The following is a 19,207-nucleotide window of genomic DNA, read 5'->3' as shown; positions in this document are numbered from 1 at the left end:
CAGAGGAGATAGATGATGGAAAAAGTCTGAAAGATGTGATTGGTGACTTTGAAGATGAAAGGGGGCCAGGAACGGGGGCATGTGGTCAGCTTCTAGGAAGCCAGAAAATGCAAGGAAATGACTTTTACCCTAGAGTGGAGTTTCCAGAAGGAACACAGCCCTGTTGACATCTTGATTTAAGCCCAGTGAAACCCAGTGTGGATGTCTGAACTCTAGTACTGAAAGATAATAAATTTGTGCTGTTTTAAGTCACTAAGTTTGTGGTAATTTGTTATAGCTGCAGTAAAAAACTCCTACAGGTTGCTTTTTTTTTCTAATTTATTTGTAGGGTAGGTCTTATGAAGGTGATATTTTATAGGGGTTTATCTAAGGGAAGAGAGTTTCAGGAAGAAAAAAGTGCAAATGCCTTAAGACAGGAATGTGCATGGCATGTCAGGAGTAACAAAGTCATTTTAGCTGAAGCAGAGTGGGCTAGGCAGGGAGGAAAGGGGACTCAGATAACAGAAGCTTGTTGGCTTTTGTAAGGACTTTTTACATTGGGTGAGATGAGGACACTGCAGGGTTTTGAGCAGAGGATTGACTTCTAACTTAAATTTTACCATTTCTCTCTTTTTTTAAAAAATTTTATTATTAGTTTCAAGTATACAGTACATTGGTTAGACATTTATATAGTTTATAAAATGATCCCGCTGATTGCTTTCTCTCCTCTGGCTCTACACCTAGCCATTACATTAATGCTAACTGCATTCTCTATGTCATGCTCCCCATTCCTGTGACCATCTATCAACTACTAATTTGTACTTCTTTAACTCGTCACGCCTTTCTTCCAGTTCCCAACTCCCCACCCCTCTACCCATCACCAGATTGTCCTCTATATTCGTAAGTCTGTTTTTGATTAGTTTGTTCTTTTGTTTAAAAATATGGAATGCTTCACGAATGTGTGTGTCATGCTTGTGCAGGGACCATGCTACTCTTCTCTGTATTCTTCCAATCTTAGTATATGTGCTGCCAAAGGGAGCACAGCCTTACATTCTAAAAGGATCATCTGGTGCTGTGTTGAGAACAGACTATCAGGAGACAAGTAGAAACAGAGACCATTAGGAAGCTGTCGCAGCCATCTAGGTGAGAAAGATGGTGGCTGGGACAGGAGAGCAGCAGTGAGATGCTGATGAGAGAGGAGCCCCAGGATGATGAGGAGGGTCAAGGATGGCTCCAGTTCTGAGCATGAGCAACTGGGGAAAAGTATTCATCACCCGAGATAGAGAAAGCTACCAAGTAGAACAGGTTTGTGGGGCAAGATCAGAAATTCCATTTCGGCCATGTTTGGTTGGAGATGTCTATTAGAGATCCCAGGGGAGAAGTCAAGGAGAAAGGTATGTGAGTTTGGACTTTTAGAGAAAGGGCTGGGCTGGAGATAAAAAAAAAAATTGGGGTGTTATTGGCAGATGGATGGTGCTTGAAGCCATAAGTCTGGGTGAGGTCATCAAAGGAGTGAACATGGATATAAAAGACAAGAGGACCACAATACTCTAGTTACTCTAGTGTTAAAAATTACTGGAGAGGAGAGAAACCGAGAGAGAATCGTACCCCCAATACAAGTGAAGAAAGTGTATGTAAGGGGAAGGAGTGACCGACCAGCTTGGTCGACTGCTACTGATAGGTTGAGTAAGAGGACTGAGAATAACCATTAAGTCATTGATGACATCAAGATTTCAGTGGCGTGTGAGGGTGAAAAACCGGCCAGAGAGGTTTAAGAAGAGAAAGGATCTAATTGCAGGCAACTGATATAGATGCCATTTTGAGGAGTTCTGCTGCAAAGGTAAGCAGAGAAATGGGGCAGTAGCTGGTGGGGGAAGTGGAGTTAAGAATCTATTTTTTAAAGATGTAGGTTGAGTCTTCCCTCAATACCCACATCTTTTTGGTTGCCATTCCTGTCTATTCTACCTCCATAAACTCCCATTACTCCTGCCCTGTCTCAGGCCCTCATCATCTCTTGTCTGCATTACTATAGTAATAGTCCAATGTGTCTTTCATGCTGCCACTGGCAGGATCAGCCTGGAAAACACTGGCCAAGGTTCTCCTTTGCTGACTCCTTTCCTAAAGAAGGAAAGTTAGATATCTAAATGGGGGGATGGATGCTATTTTCTGTGTAGGAATCAGGGTCCCAGAAGGAAAGAGAGAACATACTCCAATTACAATGATGTGAAGAGAATTTAATAAAGGAACCTTTCCAAAGGAATGGGCAGAGTATAGAGAAACCACAAAGGTTAGTGGTTTCCTGAGACTAGTAACCAGGAGCTCTGTTACCCCTAAGCTTGAAGAGGGTCTTTGGAAGGGTAGGAATGGAAGATACAAGTTCTGGAAATGTCTGTGAGTCTGAAGAGTGAGTTTTCCCCAAGAACCTAGAAATAAAGGTATCCCCTGAAAGTTAGAAAAACCTACCCAGAACAGATGTGGGAGCAAATCCAAGATGGTTGATCTGTAAATGTGTGACTGAAGTGTTTGGCAATCAACCAAAGGCCATCAAGGTGGTGGCTGGGGGCCCCTCAAGAGGTTGGGGCCAGACTAGGACCCTAGTTGTGTGAGCAGAAATCCCAATTGTATTAAGTGAGCTAATAAAAGCAAAATGTCTACAACAGTGTCTAGCATCAAGAAAGTAGCCGTTATTGTTAAACCCAACTTGGAGAAAGGCTTTTTGAAGAGAAGAGAGATCACAGAAAAGTGGCATCCCAAAACAATTGGGGGAAACATATTCAGGTTCTGGTCGCAGAGATACTAGGCTAAACTGAGTCCTTAGTATCAAGGCTGCCTCTGTGGAAGAGGACAAGTTCTCAAGGAGGATAGATTTCAAGGTATGAGAGACTTGCCATACCATTCCCTCTTTGCATCTCGGGGTTCCAGCTTCACTGTACTAACCTTCTGGTAACCGTGCTTCCCATGGAGCAGCCCAAACTGTCTTGATCTATAATACAAAAATTCAGGTTTGCCTGATAGATCTACTTCTCTGTGTAAATTAACAGCTGGACTTCTGGAGTTTGTAAAAAAAAAAAACCTTTATTTGCCAGCCCTGCTAAGGGAATTGCATCTATTCACTGCACCAATCAATTTGGGTTTTGGAGCCAGAGGCCTGCAAATCACACCCCTCAAAACAGCCAAGGCTGCTACCTTAGCAGCACTGCCTTGTGCCAGTTAATCTGCAACAAGTGGGAAGAGTGAGAATGAAGGGGAAGCAAATCCTAGCTTGAGAGGTAAGGAAGGTTCCAGGGCATAGCCAGGAATGGAAGTAGGGGCTGAAGCCTTTGCCTCACCTTCTACATTTCCTCCAGGAAGCCTTGCTTGATTCTTGCTCCACCAGGCTGGAGTAGATGCCCTCCCAAGCACATTTCATGGCACTGGTCACACTGGACAGGGAGCATCTGTCTCCTTGTTGGACATACCTGAGCTTCTGGAAGGTAAGAACAATGTTATTTGTTTTTGGAGCCTGGGATCCTGGTACAGAACAGCTACTGAGTTAATGTTTTCTTGAGAGCATGATTGAATAAATGAAAGAGAGACAAAATGGATGAAGTAAGGATCAGAGGGTGGACTGTAAACCTTCCGGGTCAGGAATGGAACTGCCTAGTAGTGCTGTAATCCCCAGTGTCCCCCACGTGCCTTGCAGTCAGTACCCAAAGTGTTTTGGATGGGCTGACCAAGGGTCAAATCCCCCTTGCCTCTTCCTGGAACCTTACCCCGACCACCCTTCCCTTCTCCTTGCTGGTAGCAAAGAGGGAACATCCAGTCCCTGCGCCACACAAAAAGCAAGACCGAACCGGGTCGTGTTTGTTCCCTGTCGCTAACAGATGTAGGGGCTTGTCTTTCCCCATGAAGGAAGTTTCCCAGGGCAAGGTTGCTCCTGGCTCTGTCTGACTTAGGTACTAGGACCCGCAGCGGCCAGTATCCCAGGCCTCTCAGGCTTCTTCCGTGTGTGCACTGCTGGCTCCAGGGGCCCCCTCCAGAGAACAATCTCCGGGCGCGCCACCGCCCAGTCCCTCCAGAGCTGGGCGGCGGGGTGGGGGGGCATCTGTGGCTCTCCACCCTTCCTCAACCCCCTCCCCCGTCACAGCTCTGGCGCCCTCCCTGCAGCCCCGAACTTTGCAAACTTTCAGAGTTTTCCTCCACTGGCTTCACAAAAAAGGCAGGAAGGTGACTAGAGCCCAGAAGGCAAGGCAGCTGCGGCGGCTGGAAGGGGGCAGGGGGCGGAGAAGAGCAGTGCTAAAGCCACGGGAGGCGAAGAGGGGATTGAGGGAGAGGGAGAGGTGCCTCCCTGCCGCGGGGGGCGCAGGGGGGATTGAGGGAGAGGGAGAGGCCTCCCTGCATGGGAGAACGACGCAGTAGGCGCCTCTTCGCAGGTTGTCTCCTCCCTCTTTCATCCCGGCAGGGCAAATGAGGGCCACTGCCAGAAGGAAAGAAGGGAAGGGAAGATCAGCAGCTCCGGCGCCCCAGGCCCGGGAGGGCGGAGCCAGTGATCCCTGCCCAGCCAGCCCGCCTGCCTGCGGAAGTGCTGTGGAGTTTGCCTGTTTTCCCTCCCTCCCTTCTCCCCGCACCTCCCCCCGCCCTCAGGCTGTTCCCTCCTTCTCTGGGACACCACCTCCCAGAATCGCCTTTTTTTTGTTTGTTTTGGAGCTGGCTTCTCGCAGGCGGCACGGAGGGGCTGTGAGTGCTGGGGGAGAAGGCGGCCTGGGGGTGCAGCCTGCCACTCACCGCCGGACCTGCCAGCAAGAGCAGAGGACGGCAGGCGGGACGCCATCTGCTCTCGGGAGCTCACTCTGCAAACTCCTGTTGTGTGTGTGCGCGCATGCTGGCGAGGGCAGGGGTCTGTAGGGCCGGCACCGGGTGTCTACGGCTGGGCTGGGCTTACCTTTGAACGGCGTCCTCGGACTCAGATCAGAGTCAACTTCAGGCTCAGAAACTGCTGAAGAATTAGGCAAACAAAAGAGGCCACTCAGCTGGTGGCCAGAAGTCGCCTGAGCGCCTAGTCCACTCCCTCCTTCCTTGGGGCGGAGGCTGGCCACTTTGTTGGGGAGCGGGCGCCAGAGACGGCTGGGGGCCCTCTGTGCTGTGGGGTCGGAGAGTTGGCGGCCTGTTGTGTAAGCCTCAGTCCTTGTTTTCCCGGCCTGGCTCGTTGGAAAGCCGGACACATCCACCCTTGGACTGGATTCAGGAGGCTGCTGCTTTTCTCCTTGCCGCTCTTGGATTTTCTGGATTTTTGAAAACCTAGTGGCCCAGGAGGAAGAGGAGGAGGAAGAAGGAGGAAGGAGCAGATCTTAGGAGAATGTGAGTCTCCCAAGGCCTGAGGAGCCAGAAAAAGCTGGGAGCTAGAGCTGCCGGGGTTCTGGAACGGTGGTTTCCAAGAGATTCTCTTTTGTTTTAAAACGTTGTTCCAGTGGAAAGTGGAATTCCTGCTCTCTCAGAGCTTATTTCTCCGAGTCACTTGACTTTTCTTCTGGGAGTAGGAGGAGGGAGAGACTCTCCCTCTGGCTGCTAAAGGGAGGGAGGAAGACTATGGACATGAGCCTCTCCTGTCTCCAGACATGTGCTGGGAAACCTGATAGGGCAGTTTCTGGGCCATGGACACAGCTTTGAAGAGAGAGAGGCTGGACAGCATCTCTGTGTGCTGAGATCTGCTTTAGGAGCTGAGAGACTAAGCTGCTGGGGCAAGCCTTGGTTTGCCAGTGCATTCTTGGATATCCTAGCAAGTGCCCCCAGTTCTGGGCAGAACCTTCTCATCTTTCTCTATCACTGGCACAGCCATGGCACTAAAAGGCCGAGCCCTCTATGACTTCCGCAGTGAGAACAAGGAAGAAATCAGCATCCAGCAGGATGAGGACCTGGTCATCTTCAGTGAGACCTCGCTGGATGGCTGGCTGCAGGGCCAGAACAGCCGTGGTGAATCAGGGCTCTTTCCTGCCTCTTATGTGGAGATCATCCGTTCTGTTACCAGTTCCAACCATGCAGACTACTCCAGCAGCCCTGCAGGCTCTCCAGGCACCCACGTGAACTTTTATCACAGCCCCAATGTGGCCAACCCTTCCAAGAGTGGTGGGGGTAGTGGCTTCCTCTCAAACCAGGGAAGCTTTGAAGAAGATGATGATGATGACTGGGATGACTGGGATGATGGATGCACAGTGGTGGAGGAACCACAGGCTGGTGAGCTGGGTACCAATGGGCACCCCCCACTCAACCTTTCTTACCCCGGTGCCTACCCCAGGCAGCACATTGCCTTTCGGCCCAAGCCACTCCTGGAGCGGCAGGACAGCCTGGCATCTGCCAAGCGAGGCAGTGTGGTGGGGCGCAACCTCAACCGTTTCTCGTGCTTTGTGCGCTCTGGAGTAGAGGCCTTCATCCTAGGTGATGTGCCCATGATGGCCAAGATCGCTGAGACATACTCCATTGAAATGGGCCCTCGTGGCCCCCAGTGGAAGGCCAACCCTCACCCATTTGCCTGCTCAGTGGAGGACCCCACCAAACAAACCAAATTCAAGGGCATCAAAAGCTATATCTCCTACAAACTGACACCCACCCATGCTAGCTCCCCTGTCTACCGGCGCTACAAGCACTTCGACTGGCTCTATAACCGCCTGCTGCACAAGTTCACTGTCATCTCAGTGCCCCACCTGCCAGAGAAGCAGGCCACAGGCCGCTTCGAGGAGGACTTCATTGAGAAGCGGAAGCGGCGGCTCATCCTCTGGATGGACCACATGACCAGCCACCCTGTGCTGTCCCAGTATGAGGGCTTCCAGCATTTCCTCAGCTGTTTGGATGCCAAGCAGTGGAAGATGGGAAAACGTCGGGCAGAGAAGGATGAGATGGTGGGTGCCAGTTTTCTGCTCACCTTCCAGATCCCCACGGAGTACCAGGACCTGCAGGATGTGGAGGACCGTGTGGACACCTTCAAGGCCTTCAGCAAAAAGATGGATGACAGCGTCCTGCAGCTTAGCACTGTAGCATCCGAGCTGGTGCGCAAGCATGTGGGGGGCTTCCGAAAGGAGTTTCAGAAGCTGGGCAGTGCCTTCCAAGCCATCAGTCATGCTTTCCAGATGGACCCCCCCTTTAGCTCCGAGGCCCTCAATAGCGCCATTTCTCACACAGGCCGTACCTATGAAGCTGTTGGCGAGATGTTCGCTGAGCAGCCCAAGAATGACCTCTTTCAAATGCTCGACATGTTGTCTCTGTACCAGGGCCTGCTCTCCAATTTCCCTGACATTATCCACCTGCAGAAAGGTAAGAGCCATTGCAGGCTGGAGACCCTAACTAAGTTTGCACTCTACTGGATGTGGGGACATGAGCGTGGCCTATACGGAAACAGAGTAGCTCATCTAGTCTTTCTACCTGTCTTATTCATTGATTCAAAAAGTGTGTTGAGCACTTACTATATGTGGCAGGTGTTATTCTAGGTGCAGGGATATTGTGGATGGATTGGTCCCTGACTGCATGGAGCTTGCTGTTTACCTTCTTGTTGTCTGTTCTTTTCTTCCTGCATATGTTATTTTTTGTTTCTGTCTCATTTTCTCATGTACCAATTATACACTGAGCTCTTCAAGGTATTAGGCTGGATTCTGGGAACATGGAGATGACTACGGCCCAGGCCTTGCCCTTGAGGAGCCCACAGGCTCATGGGGGACCAAGATAACAACAGTGTGGTATAGCCTGTCTTCCCACTGCCGAACAAGCTCACCTCCCTTCAGAGCCTGTTCTCACCACTGAGTATCCTATCTGTGAGCTCCCGATCTGTGTGCGGGAGGGTCGCTGCCCCCATTCCGTAGATGAAGAAGCTGATGTCCACGGAAGAGTAGTTGCACAGAGAGTCCGTGGCCCAGCTGGGACTGTACCTTCTTCCTGTGCCTCCCCAAGGACACATTCATGTTGGCCACCTCCCAAGCTCAGTTCGTGTTTTCAGTTCTCACGGCCCCTTTGTGAGGGAGGGACAGGATAGGCCCCTGTCTGTTACTGTGGGGATGTCAAGGAACTGCCAGGGAAGTGACTCATCCCGGGTCATTGAGGGGCACCCGGGCTGGGCCAGGGGAGGAACCAGAGGTCCAGGGGCACAGGGCTCTTCCAACTGCCCCTTCCCCTAGCCTGGCTATCTTCTTGCTGTGAGTTGGGCTCACCTGACCAGGCAGGTGGCTGAGTCCTGGGGATAACAGTCAGGGCAGATGTCAAGAGAGAGGTGTGGTCCTCTCTAGGGCTGCTTGGCAACTCAGGAAGAACGTCTAGGGTGTGGGTCTGGCTCCTTGGCCCCTAGGCTCTGAGGTCAGGCCTGGCTTGGTGGGGAGTTTTCCTCTGGGTGGGACCAGGAGTCAGGCCTCTGAACTGAGCCTAGGGGTTAGCAAATACCACCCTGTACCTTGGTTCCCAGGAGAGTCTGGAGTAAACCAGCCCTGTTCTCCTTACCAGGAGGTTGACTTCTAGAACTTATGTAGCTTCCAGCCTCCTTTCTCCCTTTACTTTCTCTTTTTCCTTCTCTGCCCTTTGTTCTCATCTCCACATTCCTCTGCTCCTTCCCTCTTTCAGCTTCAGGAGACAGGAGGCCTGAGTTCTAGTCTTGGCTCTGCCCCCAATTTGCTGTGTGTCCCTGGGAAGTGCCTTCTGCTCTCTGGGCCTTCATTTCCTGATCTGTAAAACGAGAGAGAGTGGACCCAGTGACCTCTTAGGCCTTCAAGGTGGGGAGGGATGGGGAGAATCTGGTTGAGGACAGAGTGATGCCTGAGATCTAGCTCTGAGCTCTAGGGCAGGGGAGGTGGCTAGCCAGCTGGGGCCCACTGTAGCAGGTGTCTTCCTGCCGGAAGTAGAGCCACGCCCACTGAGTTAGGGCCTGGGAAAGCTGGTTCAACCAGCTCCTTGGATAGCATGTTCCCATGTGGGCAGAGGGAGGGGGAAGGGGGGAAGCCAGGTCACAGTAATTAAACAGCTGCCCCCTGGGGTGGCTGGGGACCCTCACCCAGGCAGAGCTGGGGGCAGGAAGGCAGCCCCATACCCAGAGCTCCCAGGCTCGCACGTAAGTGAAGAGAATGAATCCAGATTGGCCTTTCTGACCCTGGGACAGGGAAATGTAGCTAAGAGAGGCCATTTCTGACTTTTTACTTGAGGCGGGGAGACCTGCAGACCAGGTAAGGTCTGGTGGAGGTGACACAGTTGAGACTAGGACTCAGACCTCAGCCTGGTGTACATGGTAACAACCTCCAAGACGTGGGGGCAAGACGGATTAAGGTGGGAGCTTTGAGACTATATCTGGGATCCTGGAGCTCTAAAGCTCCAACCCTCTTTTCTTTGTTCCTAGGACCCAGCCTACAGGACAACTGCTGGGGCAGGAGCCTCCCCTGGGTCCTCAGCTCTCAGGTTGAGTCTTAAGTGGAATGTTAGGGAGGATGTTGGACGGGCCTGAGCCATGACTCTCACTCAGCCTGTCTCTGGGGCACGTTAGTGTTGGCTGGTCCAGGCCCTAGAGCTGAGTCACAGGGTGGAGAGGTGACAGAGAGCAGGGTGGGGCCTCCGCCTCCCCCTCACCCCCATGGCCTTTGCCCCCCATCCCTATTTCTTTGCCTGTCTGCCTGTCTTTGGATACCTAGCAATTGCAATAGAGTCATTCTTATTATTTTGGCCTTAGTCTCCTTATCAACAAAAGAGGCCTTTCCTTTCTCTAAGGCCATGGGTGAGAAAAGCCCTCTTGAGTGCAGGTCCACTCCCACTGTACCTTGACTTTCTCAGGCAGGTGGAATCCAGAGTGGTTAGCGTCTCCTCTTCCAGTAGGTGCCTTTCGTTGGAGCTTAACTCCAGTTTCATTGTCTTGTTTTCTACTTCTTATTGTCCTTCCTTATTTCTTGAGACCTTTTTGAATCTCTGAGTTCATTGTCTAGGAGCCCCATACAAATACCTAGGTGACCTGGCCTGAGATCCCTGCATAGAGGTGGTGTCCATCCCCCACTATGGAGGGATATCTCTGGGCTAGGCATCCCTCATGTGTGGGGCAGGAAGGAGGTAGGAGCCCCTAGCAAGTTCCTTCCTTCATGGCCTCAGTTTCTCTATACAGTGGTGGTGTGTATGTATGGGGTGTGTGTGTGTGTGTGTGTGTGTGTGTGTGTGTGTGTTGGGCTCTAGGGCCTCTTCTGCTCTGAAGTCTCTTATTGGGTCTTTATCCCAGGCCTTAGGGTGATTCTGTTTCTGCTGCCCAAGTGTCGGCCATTGGGGTAGAACAGGAGGCAGGAGGTAGTTCAAGAAAGGTAACAGAAATACTGAGTGGGCTGGGACCTGGTGAAAGCAGAGTTCATTTGGGTGCTATGTGAGCAGCCCTGGAGACTGTCCAAACTTGAATTCATCTGCCCAAAATGCCAGTATTAGCCAATTAGCCATGCACTTGTCTACTAATCTGGGTGCTGTCACTTTTAAAGGCCTCCAGAGTTATTTCCAGGATATAGTAAATGCTCAATAAATGCATCTTGAATGCATCTAACAACTTGAGAGTAAAAAGATACATTTTGAAGGTCCTTGAGAGGCCTCCTTAAAGAATAAATGGGAAGCATGCATAATGAGCATGTTGTTCATGTGTAGTGGAAACTTTTGAAGTGCTCCAGGAATGTGCTGTCCACCATGCCAGCCCTTTCCGCCCCCTAACTCTTCTTTGCACAGTGGATTTCCTAAAGCTCTGAAGGAGTGAGTGCTGGGCAAAGGCAAACTGCCTCCCCTTGTCAGCATCTGCCCCACCAGCTTCAGTGCAGCATTAGTCAAGTACCTGTTAATTCAGAACTGAAACCCATTCACCAATTGCTTTTTCATTGGTTCTTCAGATTCACTCAGATTCTTCCAAATTGGATCACCTACCCAGGTTCATCCCTTGCCCTCCATCTGTCACTTGGTTATTAAAATGGCCTCCTCTGGTCCCCTGGGAGCTAGAGTGAGGAGGGGCCAGGGCCTGTCTTTGGAGAGATACACACAAAGGAAAACTCCAGGTGGCCTTTGAGGCTCTGTTTTAGACTCAGCAGTGTGATAGAGATGGGGAACATTCTTCCTGGGAGCACTGAGGGAGGCTCCTGGTGTACCCGATACATAGGGGTCCAGCAAGCAGAGAGATGAAAGTAGAAAAGAGCAGGGTGAGCCTGATAAACATGGGGTCAGTGCGTATGGGTGCAGGGGCCAATTCCCAGAGGGCCTCACAGACCAGGCGAATGGGTATGGACCTTGATCTTCAGGCAAAAGAGAGTCAGCTAAGGCTTGGAACTATGGGTACCTAGTTTGGCTGCTCTTCAGATGCTTTGGAGAACCTCTCAGAGACTGGGTTGGAGTTGGGGGGCCCTTTGGGAGCCTGTTATAGCTGTCCAGTGAGGTATAGTTTTAGTCAGCTCAGTAGACACTCATCAGGATCTGCTGTGGGCTAGTCTTTGTTCTGGTTGCTAGAGACATTGAGCTCACAGCCCAGAGGAAGGCAGTCAGAGAAACGACAGGGTGGTAAGAGCTGTGGTAGAGGGAAGCCTAGGACACCTGAGAGAATTGAGAGGCATCTAATACAGTGGGTGTGCAGGAGATGCATCCTGGAAGAGGTGATGTCTAAGCTGAATTAGGAGCCAGTATGAGAGAAGAAGGTGGGTTGCAACAGCTGCTTCTAGAAATCAGTGTAGCTAGCTGAGCTATGACTGCTCGAGTTGTGGGCTGCTGGTAGTACCACAGGTTTGGAGGGAAGAAGGTGCATCTGGTTTAGGATGTGCCAAATGAGGGTTGGGGGACATCTTGATGGAGACATCCAGTGGCTGGACCCGAGGTCTGGAGTCCAGGAGCAAGGCCCGAATTGAGCTAATGAAGGTCTCTTGAGGGAGCTCATAGAGAGTTTAGGGAGGGAATGGGTAGATAAGAGCCCTAACCTCCCTTGTTCTCCACTTTGTCTGTGCTAGGAGCTTTTGCCAAGGTGAAGGAGAGCCAGCGCATGAGTGATGAGGGCCGCATGGTGCAGGACGAGGCAGATGGCATTCGCAGGCGCTGTCGTGTGGTGGGCTTCGCCCTGCAGGCTGAGATGAACCACTTCCACCAGCGCCGTGAGCTCGACTTCAAGCACATGATGCAGAGCTACCTGCGCCAGCAGATCCTCTTCTATCAGCGGGTAGGCCAGCAGCTAGAGAAGACGCTGCGCATGTACGACAACCTCTGACTGGGTGTACCTGGCCCCCAACTTGCCTTCGGCCTGGTCACTGCAGTGCACCTCTGCTCTCTAGACCTGCCGGTACCAGCAGCAGCTGGGGAGGACTTTGGAAGAGTCATGGGTACCCCTGGGGAACTCCCCCACCCCTTAGAGGTGGGGGGATAGCAGGGGTGAGAATGGGGCCAGGAACCCTCCAGGCTGAGGCCTAGGCTGCTGGTCAGTCACTTGAGGCCAGGCCAGGGTCTTAGCCTCCCCTTGAGCCTAAAGTGCTCACACACCAAGCCACCACTCCCTTGTTCACTCAGCAGACACTGGGGCCTGCTGTGGCCCCGGGTCACCTAGGGCTGTGACATGCCTGCCCTCAGGGTGTCCCCAGTCGAGGTGGGGATCAGACACAGAAACAGATGGGGGCAATGCAGAATGACCCATGGTAAATAAGGGGTTCCTGCAAGCTCATAGAGGGAACTACTCATTCTGCTGGTCAGAGTAAACTCTATGGTGTAGATGACATTTGAGTGGCGTCTTAAAGAATGACAAAGTGATAAATGGGGGTAGTAGATGGGGAGGACATTCAGAAGAGAGGAACAGCACGGGCAAAGGTGTGGAGGCATGAAAACATCTCTTTCCCTCGCCCTTACTTTTCCTAAGCAGGTTTGCTGCCCTACCTTGGTGGGGATTATGGCCTGTGTGATAGAGGAGAGAGATCTTCCTTGCTTCCATGTCCCTGTCCCTGCCCCACCCTTGCCTCCTACAGGAGAGACTGCAGGCCAACTCACTCCTGACTTCTCTCCACTTGCTGAGCCCCCTTTGCCCCTTGGTTAGGGGACTGTGCAGCACCTTTTCCCTGGGCTCAAGGTGCTGAGACACTATTAACCCCAGGACCTGGTGGCATCTTCCTGGAGGGGACACCTGAAAGTAGGTACCAGATATTTGAGTTCACCAGCAATAGCTCCCCATACTCAAGCGGGCTTAGACCCCAGGCTCCCAGGGTCCTCAGGCCCTGTGAATCCTGGAATCCTTCCTGTTGTATAGTGGGAAACCCAGGGGAAAAAAACAGGGGCTGGCCTGCCCACTGCCTAGGGACCCTGGGCCCGTCTGCCCATGGCCAGCCTCACTGTGATCCCAGCCTGGGTCTTAGCTGTTACCTGTCTCCCACCCATGTTTACATCCTTGAGAGGGCTATTCCTTCCTCCCAGGCCAGGGTGTGCTTCAGCAGTGGGTTAGAGGGAACTGACAGGTGCCACTGTTGGCATCCCCCACACCCCCAGGAGGTCATGGTCATTCCTGGCTGCTGCTTGAATCTTTTTCCTTTCTTGTTTTCTTGATAAACCTCTTAAAATTAAGATAACAAACACATGACTTTCTGGTTTGGATCCCAGAGGGGATGAGGGTGGGGGAAGGATAGAACCCTAACTGTCCCTGAGGTCATAGTAGGCACAAAATTTACCCCAAAACCTCAGCAGTCGTGAGGAAGTTGTGCTGATGGGAGGTTCTGGCTTGGGATCTACAGGTGGCCATGGCCACAGCTGGATCCATATGCTTCCCAGACCTCACTCTTCTCATCTCTCAAATGGTGGAATCCTGCCCAGGGTTTAGCTCTGCTGCTCTGTGGTCTAGGACTAAGAGTTGGATGAAAAAGGGATAGGAGGCTGTGCCCCCAAGACAGTCTGACAGAGTTCTTCTCCCCAGGGAGGCCCCAGTCCAGGGGAGGTGGCTGCTCAAAAACTGTCCTCCACCAGGTAGTCCTGGGCGGCCAGTCCACGGTGGCTTCCTTGTTGGAAACAGGAGGATTCCTAGCCCTGCCCTTGGGGTTGCCCCAGACAGGATGGACAGGAATCTGGTCACACACGGGAAAGAGGAGTGCTGGTGAAACAATGGTTCTCTTTTGGGGCAGTGGGGACTTGACAGAGAGAGGAGTGCTGGCTTCTGGGCATCAGGGGAGGCTTTGGCTAGGCCACACGCTCAGTAGCTTAGGGCAGTGAGAGGAGGTGAGGGGCAGCAAAGGCTCCTCATTCAGGGCAGAGCATCCTCAGAGGAGCTTCTGGAATGGGCCCTTGGCCCTGGGTCAGAATTAGGTCAGATTTGGGACTTTCTGTGGAATTTTCCCCTCCCTATCCTCCTTCCTTCATTTTCCAACCTCCTGAGGACCTTCCCGCCCTTAACCCCTTCTCAGCTTTGACCTTTAGGTGGTCTTCTGCAGAGGGGAATCTGATCACAGTTGGCGAGAAGAGTTAGTCTGGATGGGGTGGGAGGGAATTCTTTTCGTAACCCACATTGCTTGGAAAGTCCCCATTCATGCTTCCTGCCCTGGGAATGTCCTCTTGTGTCCCTCTCTTGAAGGGGGCTACCTCCCATGCCTCCCATCCTTATGGTGAGGGAGTTGGCCTGACACTTTTTTCTGGGGGGATTGGACCTAGGAGAAGAACCAGAACGTGAAGTCTTGGAACGGGTCAGGCCTACGGCAGGCATTCTGAGGTCAGCATATGTGGTGGGGACCAAGATATCAGCCTCTCTCCGTGGTTTCTTTCTATCTCTGTGTGGGTCAGGGTATTGGGGTAATTTGAGATCTGTCAGGGCTGGCTAGAGCCCCTTTCAGCAGGGAATTTGGGGAATGGTGTGTGTAGGGGGGTGACCTGGTGGTGGCATGGCCTCAGTCACATGTGAAGCACATGTTCCAAACTGAGCTGGGCCCAGTGGCCTGCAGTTCCCTCCCTTATTTTACTCTAAGTGAGACAGAAAACAAGGCCTCTCTGCCCTGGGCAACTAACTACCAAAACCTGAGGGTAGGGGACCAGCCCAGGAAAGGAGCCTGTTTTGTGGCCACATGTGGGGGTTGGGGATGGAAGTGGTCTTTATATCCTATATCCTGTCGCCTTTTAGACACACAAGGGCCACGAACCACTGTAGCATTGCTGGAACAGAGCCAGGCCTGGGAGAGAAAGGTGGCCTCAGGCCCAGCTCACCACCCTCCTCCACTCTGTGGCGCACACAGTCATCCGCACATCCCCATGGTCATAGACACTGCTGCCCAACACAAAGCAAGCACAGCCACATACAGCCACACAACCTGCCCACAGGCACATAAGCCACACCTGACCACATACATGTGTATGTATGGTCACGTGCTTACACAGTTGCACTCCTAGTGCCACACACTGTCACATTCATGGTCATCCACACATGTTGGCCGCATCCACACACGTTGTCTTCTGTTGACAGTGTCAGTCTCATCACTCCCAGCTGTATCACAGTTCCATGCACATAGTCACACCCTCACACAATGACACACACATACGCCTACAAAGTCACACAGGCACTTAGCAAAGGTGTCACACACATTTCGCTGTACCTGGACTGTACCTATACCAGCTCCTGGGGGAGCCAGCTGGGATCATCCATCACCCAACACTACCACATTCAGTTCTTCATTGCACAGATGAGGAACTTGATGAGGTCTAGTGAGGGTGGCAGCTGGCTGCACCACCCAGTATGCTGGGGGATGCTTTGGGCCAGAGCCCAGCTCCTCATAGGCTCTGTGGTCTGCCCTTGCCCCCACTGTGCCAGTCCCCAGGTCCAGACTGCCTCTGAAGGCCCCTGGCTGAAATCACCAAACAAAGCTCCAGGCATCTCCCATACCACAAGAACAAGAGCCAGGATGTGGTGGGCAGGGCCCAGGCCTTGGGCTAGAGGAACATTCCTGTACCATCTCCCCAAGTATGCAAGGACTGGGCCTGCCTTGCCTGCCTGCCTGCTGACTCAGGCCCTCAGGAGCCAAGGCTGCTCGGCTCACCCTACCCCCCATCCTGCTTCCCCACCAGTTCAGCTCTGGTACCTCTCTGCTGGCTAGGGCAGAAAGATATGATGAGCCCTGGCAAAAAGATCACAGGGAACAAAAATTCACCTCCCCAGACATAGCCCAGAAGGGTTGATTGTGAAATGCCTCTCTGGAGTTCAACATAGTTTAACACAAACCTTTTTTCCTTTGGTTTTGTTTCATTAGTCAAAGCCCAAAGCAGTCCAGTCTGTTTAAAAAACAGTATCTCACACAGCTATGGCCTCCTTGGTCTGCAAAACAGCCCTTGTTAGGCATCATTATTTCATTTCATGGACAAGAGACCAAGACTTGGCCAGAGGGAGGATGGGACCTACCTAGGATCACACAGTGAGGCCGAGGTGAGCTGGACTCGAACCCAGCTCTCTGGCTTCATTCCTTAAAGTCACATGAATTAACTCATTTAGGTCCCAAGGAAGAGGGAGTGGAAGATCTCCATTTCAGAGATGGGAAAGAATGAGAGGCTAGTGAACCCAGCTGCTGAAATGGGAGGTAGCCTTAGGCCAGGTGGGTCCCGCCAGTGTCCAGGGATGAAGAGTCTGATGACGGCATCACATGGTCCATGGCTGGCAGGCTGGTGGCATCTGAGGTGACTCAGGGTCTTTGTTACAGATGAACGTATGAGGAACACAACTTCATTTCTCTATAACTGACCTGAGTTACTCTCTTGCTTTGTCATTCCTCCACAAGGTAAAAAATTAATCTCCAATCAATTTGGGGACCACTTCTTTCCTGAGGGATGTATTTATGTTTTGGGGATGGTATGTTCGAAGGCCATAGGCAGGCTCCTGGCACTTTGAATTTTGGAGGCCGAGTCACACAGGAAATTTTGCCTGCATTCCACATTAAAAGTCATTAATATATGTTTGAGTTGGGTTCAGTTTACTGTTCGACAATGTCTTATCTTATAGATATTTAATTAAACTTTATTAATTTTGATTTTGTCTTTTTTTTTTTTTTGCCTTTCTCTGGCTACTCTCCCCACCTCCCCTCCCTCCCTCTTCCTGGCCCCCACCCTATCTTTTGATCCCTCCTGAGGCCTCTGGCTGGCCTTTCTGTTTTGACACTCAGGGCTCCCTCAATTGCCCTTGTACCTTGTGGGCCTCAAGGGACCTCCAGCGGGTTGGCAGTCCCTTCTGTGGCCTGTGGTCCCCTCCGGGGCTTGTGGGTATCATTCCACATGTTCCACCTCATGCTCAAGCACAAGGAGCTCTAGGGGCTGCTTAGAGACACCGTGAAACTCTGTCATCTGAGGTCTGGGGTGTTTACCCTCTTCTGGAGAAGGCAGCGCTATGATGGACACTGGATGGCCAGTATTTCACAACCACTCCATGCATAAGAGATCAGGAAATGGGGCCCAGCAAGGCAGATGCTGGAGCAACCAAGGCAAATGTGAGATGGCACCCAGACCTGGGCCGCCTGTCTTGGGAGGTAAATGGTTGATGCCCAAGGTAGGAGTTGGGGGCTGGCTAGAGCCTGGAGCATCTGGAGCCTCTTCTAGGCTGGCCCAAACCTTCTATTGTGGCAGGAGGGCTCTGGGTTGGGGGAGTATGAAGCTCCACTAGATAGCCCTGCTGCCCCCAGATAGCAACAAGCCCCCTGGCTCCTTTCCCTCCTCTACCCAGAGGCAGGACCCAAGTGCAAATGCTGCCCTGCACATACTTGTTTTAGGGATTTTTCTTAACTGCTCCGTTTCCATGTCTCCATTTATAACAAGAGTCTTAGGTGGCTGTTAGGGGGGTTATATGAGTAAAACCTGTCAGCTGGACAGTGCCTGCACATAGCAAGTGCTCAGTAAGGGGCATCAGGGATTGTCAGCCTCTGAGCAGAACTTTAGAGCAGCCCTTGGGCTGAGAATACGGGTGCACCACTCCGTAGGTGAGGAAACTGGGTGAACCTTTCAAGGCCACACAGTGGGAAGATGGCAGGGCTGGGCCTGGGACCAGGCCTCGACCACCCCTAGGCCTTCAGCCTTGCCTCACATTGCCATCCTGTCTCTAAGGGAGCAGACTCCTTGGGGCTTCCTGGCTGTTATAGTATTTGTCAGTCCAGGGCAGGAGGGGTCCACTGGGCCACTTGCTGTCACATACCACTGCACACAGGATAATATGGCCCAAGAGTTAGGAGACGCAGGCTCATACCTCAGACCTCCCTTGGATGGATTCACTGGAGGACCTCAGGCAGGCTCACTACTCAGTCTCAGTTTCCCCTGACATTACTCAAGTGATGGTTTATCATGATTACACCAAGGCATGAGTTCACGAGTGTGGGCATTGTCATTGTCTCAGGTGTGCTACATCCTCAAAACCACACAGGCCAGCAAGGCAGAGGGGGGCCTGAGTGCACAACAGCTGTTGAGTAGCTACTTTGTGCTAGGCATCAGCCCAAGGGCTTCCCACAAATTATCTCATTGCCCACAACAAGCTGAAAGGTGAGAACTATTGCCAACCCCTTCTAGCAGATGGAGGCTATCAGGCGTTGAGTTACCTGTGCAAGGTCTTGCAGCTTCTTGATGATGGATGGGGCTTAGATCTGCCTGCTCATTGAGCAGTGCCCTTCCTGCTGCACCAAGCTGCCTGTCCATGGCTGGCAGGCTGGGCATGGTGGGGGCAGCTGTCCTGCAGGCAGAAAGCTGGAGTGCTGGGAATTGAGAGGAATGAGGAGGTAAGGGGTAGGTAGTGGGTATTAGGTGGGGGTGGCTGTGACCCTCAAGTCAATGGGTGAAAGTGTAGAGAGCGTGGCCCACAGAGAGCACCAAGCAAATATTTATTGAGTGATAGTTTTCTGTAGGGCCTCAGGCTGGGGTGTGGGAGCTGGATCTGGTCCTGGAGGAGGAGGCTAGACAGGTGAGACCAAAGGCAGGGAGCTGGAGTCAGGGACCAGGCTCTGGTCCCTGAGAATAAACTGAGTCAGAAGCCTCCTTGCTCAAGGAGTCAGTATGGGCAGGAGTGAGAGTGGGGGAATCCCAGAGGGGGCGGGTCTCGTGAGTGCAAGGCTGAGCTGGAGAGGATGGGGGTGGAGGGGAGCTTCTGACCCGGGGTCATGTAGGTGGTGGGGGCAGGCAGAGGTGGGGTGGTGGGGTCTGTGCCTGTGCTTGGTATCCCGAAGCGTGGGCATCCACCTGTGTAGGGGCTGAGTACATGTCTGTGTGTACCTATGACTGCACGTATGTCCCTACTGTAGTCATGTGTTCCCCAAACTGGAAAAGA

At 52.2% G+C, this 19,207-nt stretch overlaps 1 protein-coding gene, 1 long non-coding RNA gene and 1 other non-coding gene across 3 annotated transcripts; 1 reads left to right on the top strand and 2 right to left on the bottom strand.

Moving 5' to 3' along the window:
* Nucleotides 1–914: 914 nt before the first annotated feature.
* LOC120597986 (U6 spliceosomal RNA) lies at nucleotides 915–1,021 on the bottom strand. The gene has a single exon (XR_005651479.1). It is a non-coding gene; the product is annotated as a U6 spliceosomal RNA (small nuclear RNA).
* Nucleotides 1,022–3,043: 2,022 nt separating this feature from the next.
* LOC120597917 (uncharacterized) lies at nucleotides 3,044–5,028 on the bottom strand. Its single transcript, XR_005651470.1, has 2 exons — nucleotides 4,901–5,028; nucleotides 3,044–3,445 (listed from the first exon to the last, which is right to left on the bottom strand). It is a non-coding gene; the product is annotated as an uncharacterized LOC120597917 (long non-coding RNA).
* SNX33 (sorting nexin 33) lies at nucleotides 4,557–16,937 on the top strand. Its single transcript, XM_039856687.1, has 2 exons — nucleotides 4,557–7,263; nucleotides 11,922–16,937. The coding sequence occupies exons 1-2, from the start codon at nucleotides 5,793–5,795 to the stop codon at nucleotides 12,173–12,175; spliced, it is 1,725 nt and encodes a 574-aa protein (XP_039712621.1). The 5' UTR covers nucleotides 4,557–5,792; the 3' UTR covers nucleotides 12,176–16,937.
* The last annotated feature ends 2,270 nt before the right edge of the window (nucleotides 16,938–19,207 follow it).

Source organism: Pteropus medius, unplaced genomic scaffold (genome assembly GCF_902729225.1).
Source record: "Pteropus medius unplaced genomic scaffold, Ma_sr-lr_union100, whole genome shotgun sequence".
NCBI classification, from domain to species: domain Eukaryota; kingdom Metazoa; phylum Chordata; class Mammalia; order Chiroptera; family Pteropodidae; genus Pteropus; species Pteropus medius.
This window is presented reverse-complemented; position numbering and strand designations above follow the sequence as displayed.

Coding starts and splice junctions, on each gene's coding strand:
- SNX33 (XM_039856687.1), top strand. CDS start 5,793: ATGGCACTAAAAGGCCGAGCCCTCTATGACTTCCGCAGTGAGAACAAG. Junction 7,264..11,921: donor CATTATCCACCTGCAGAAAG/GTAAGAGCCATT, acceptor TGTCTGTGCTAG/GAGCTTTTGCCAAGGTGAAG.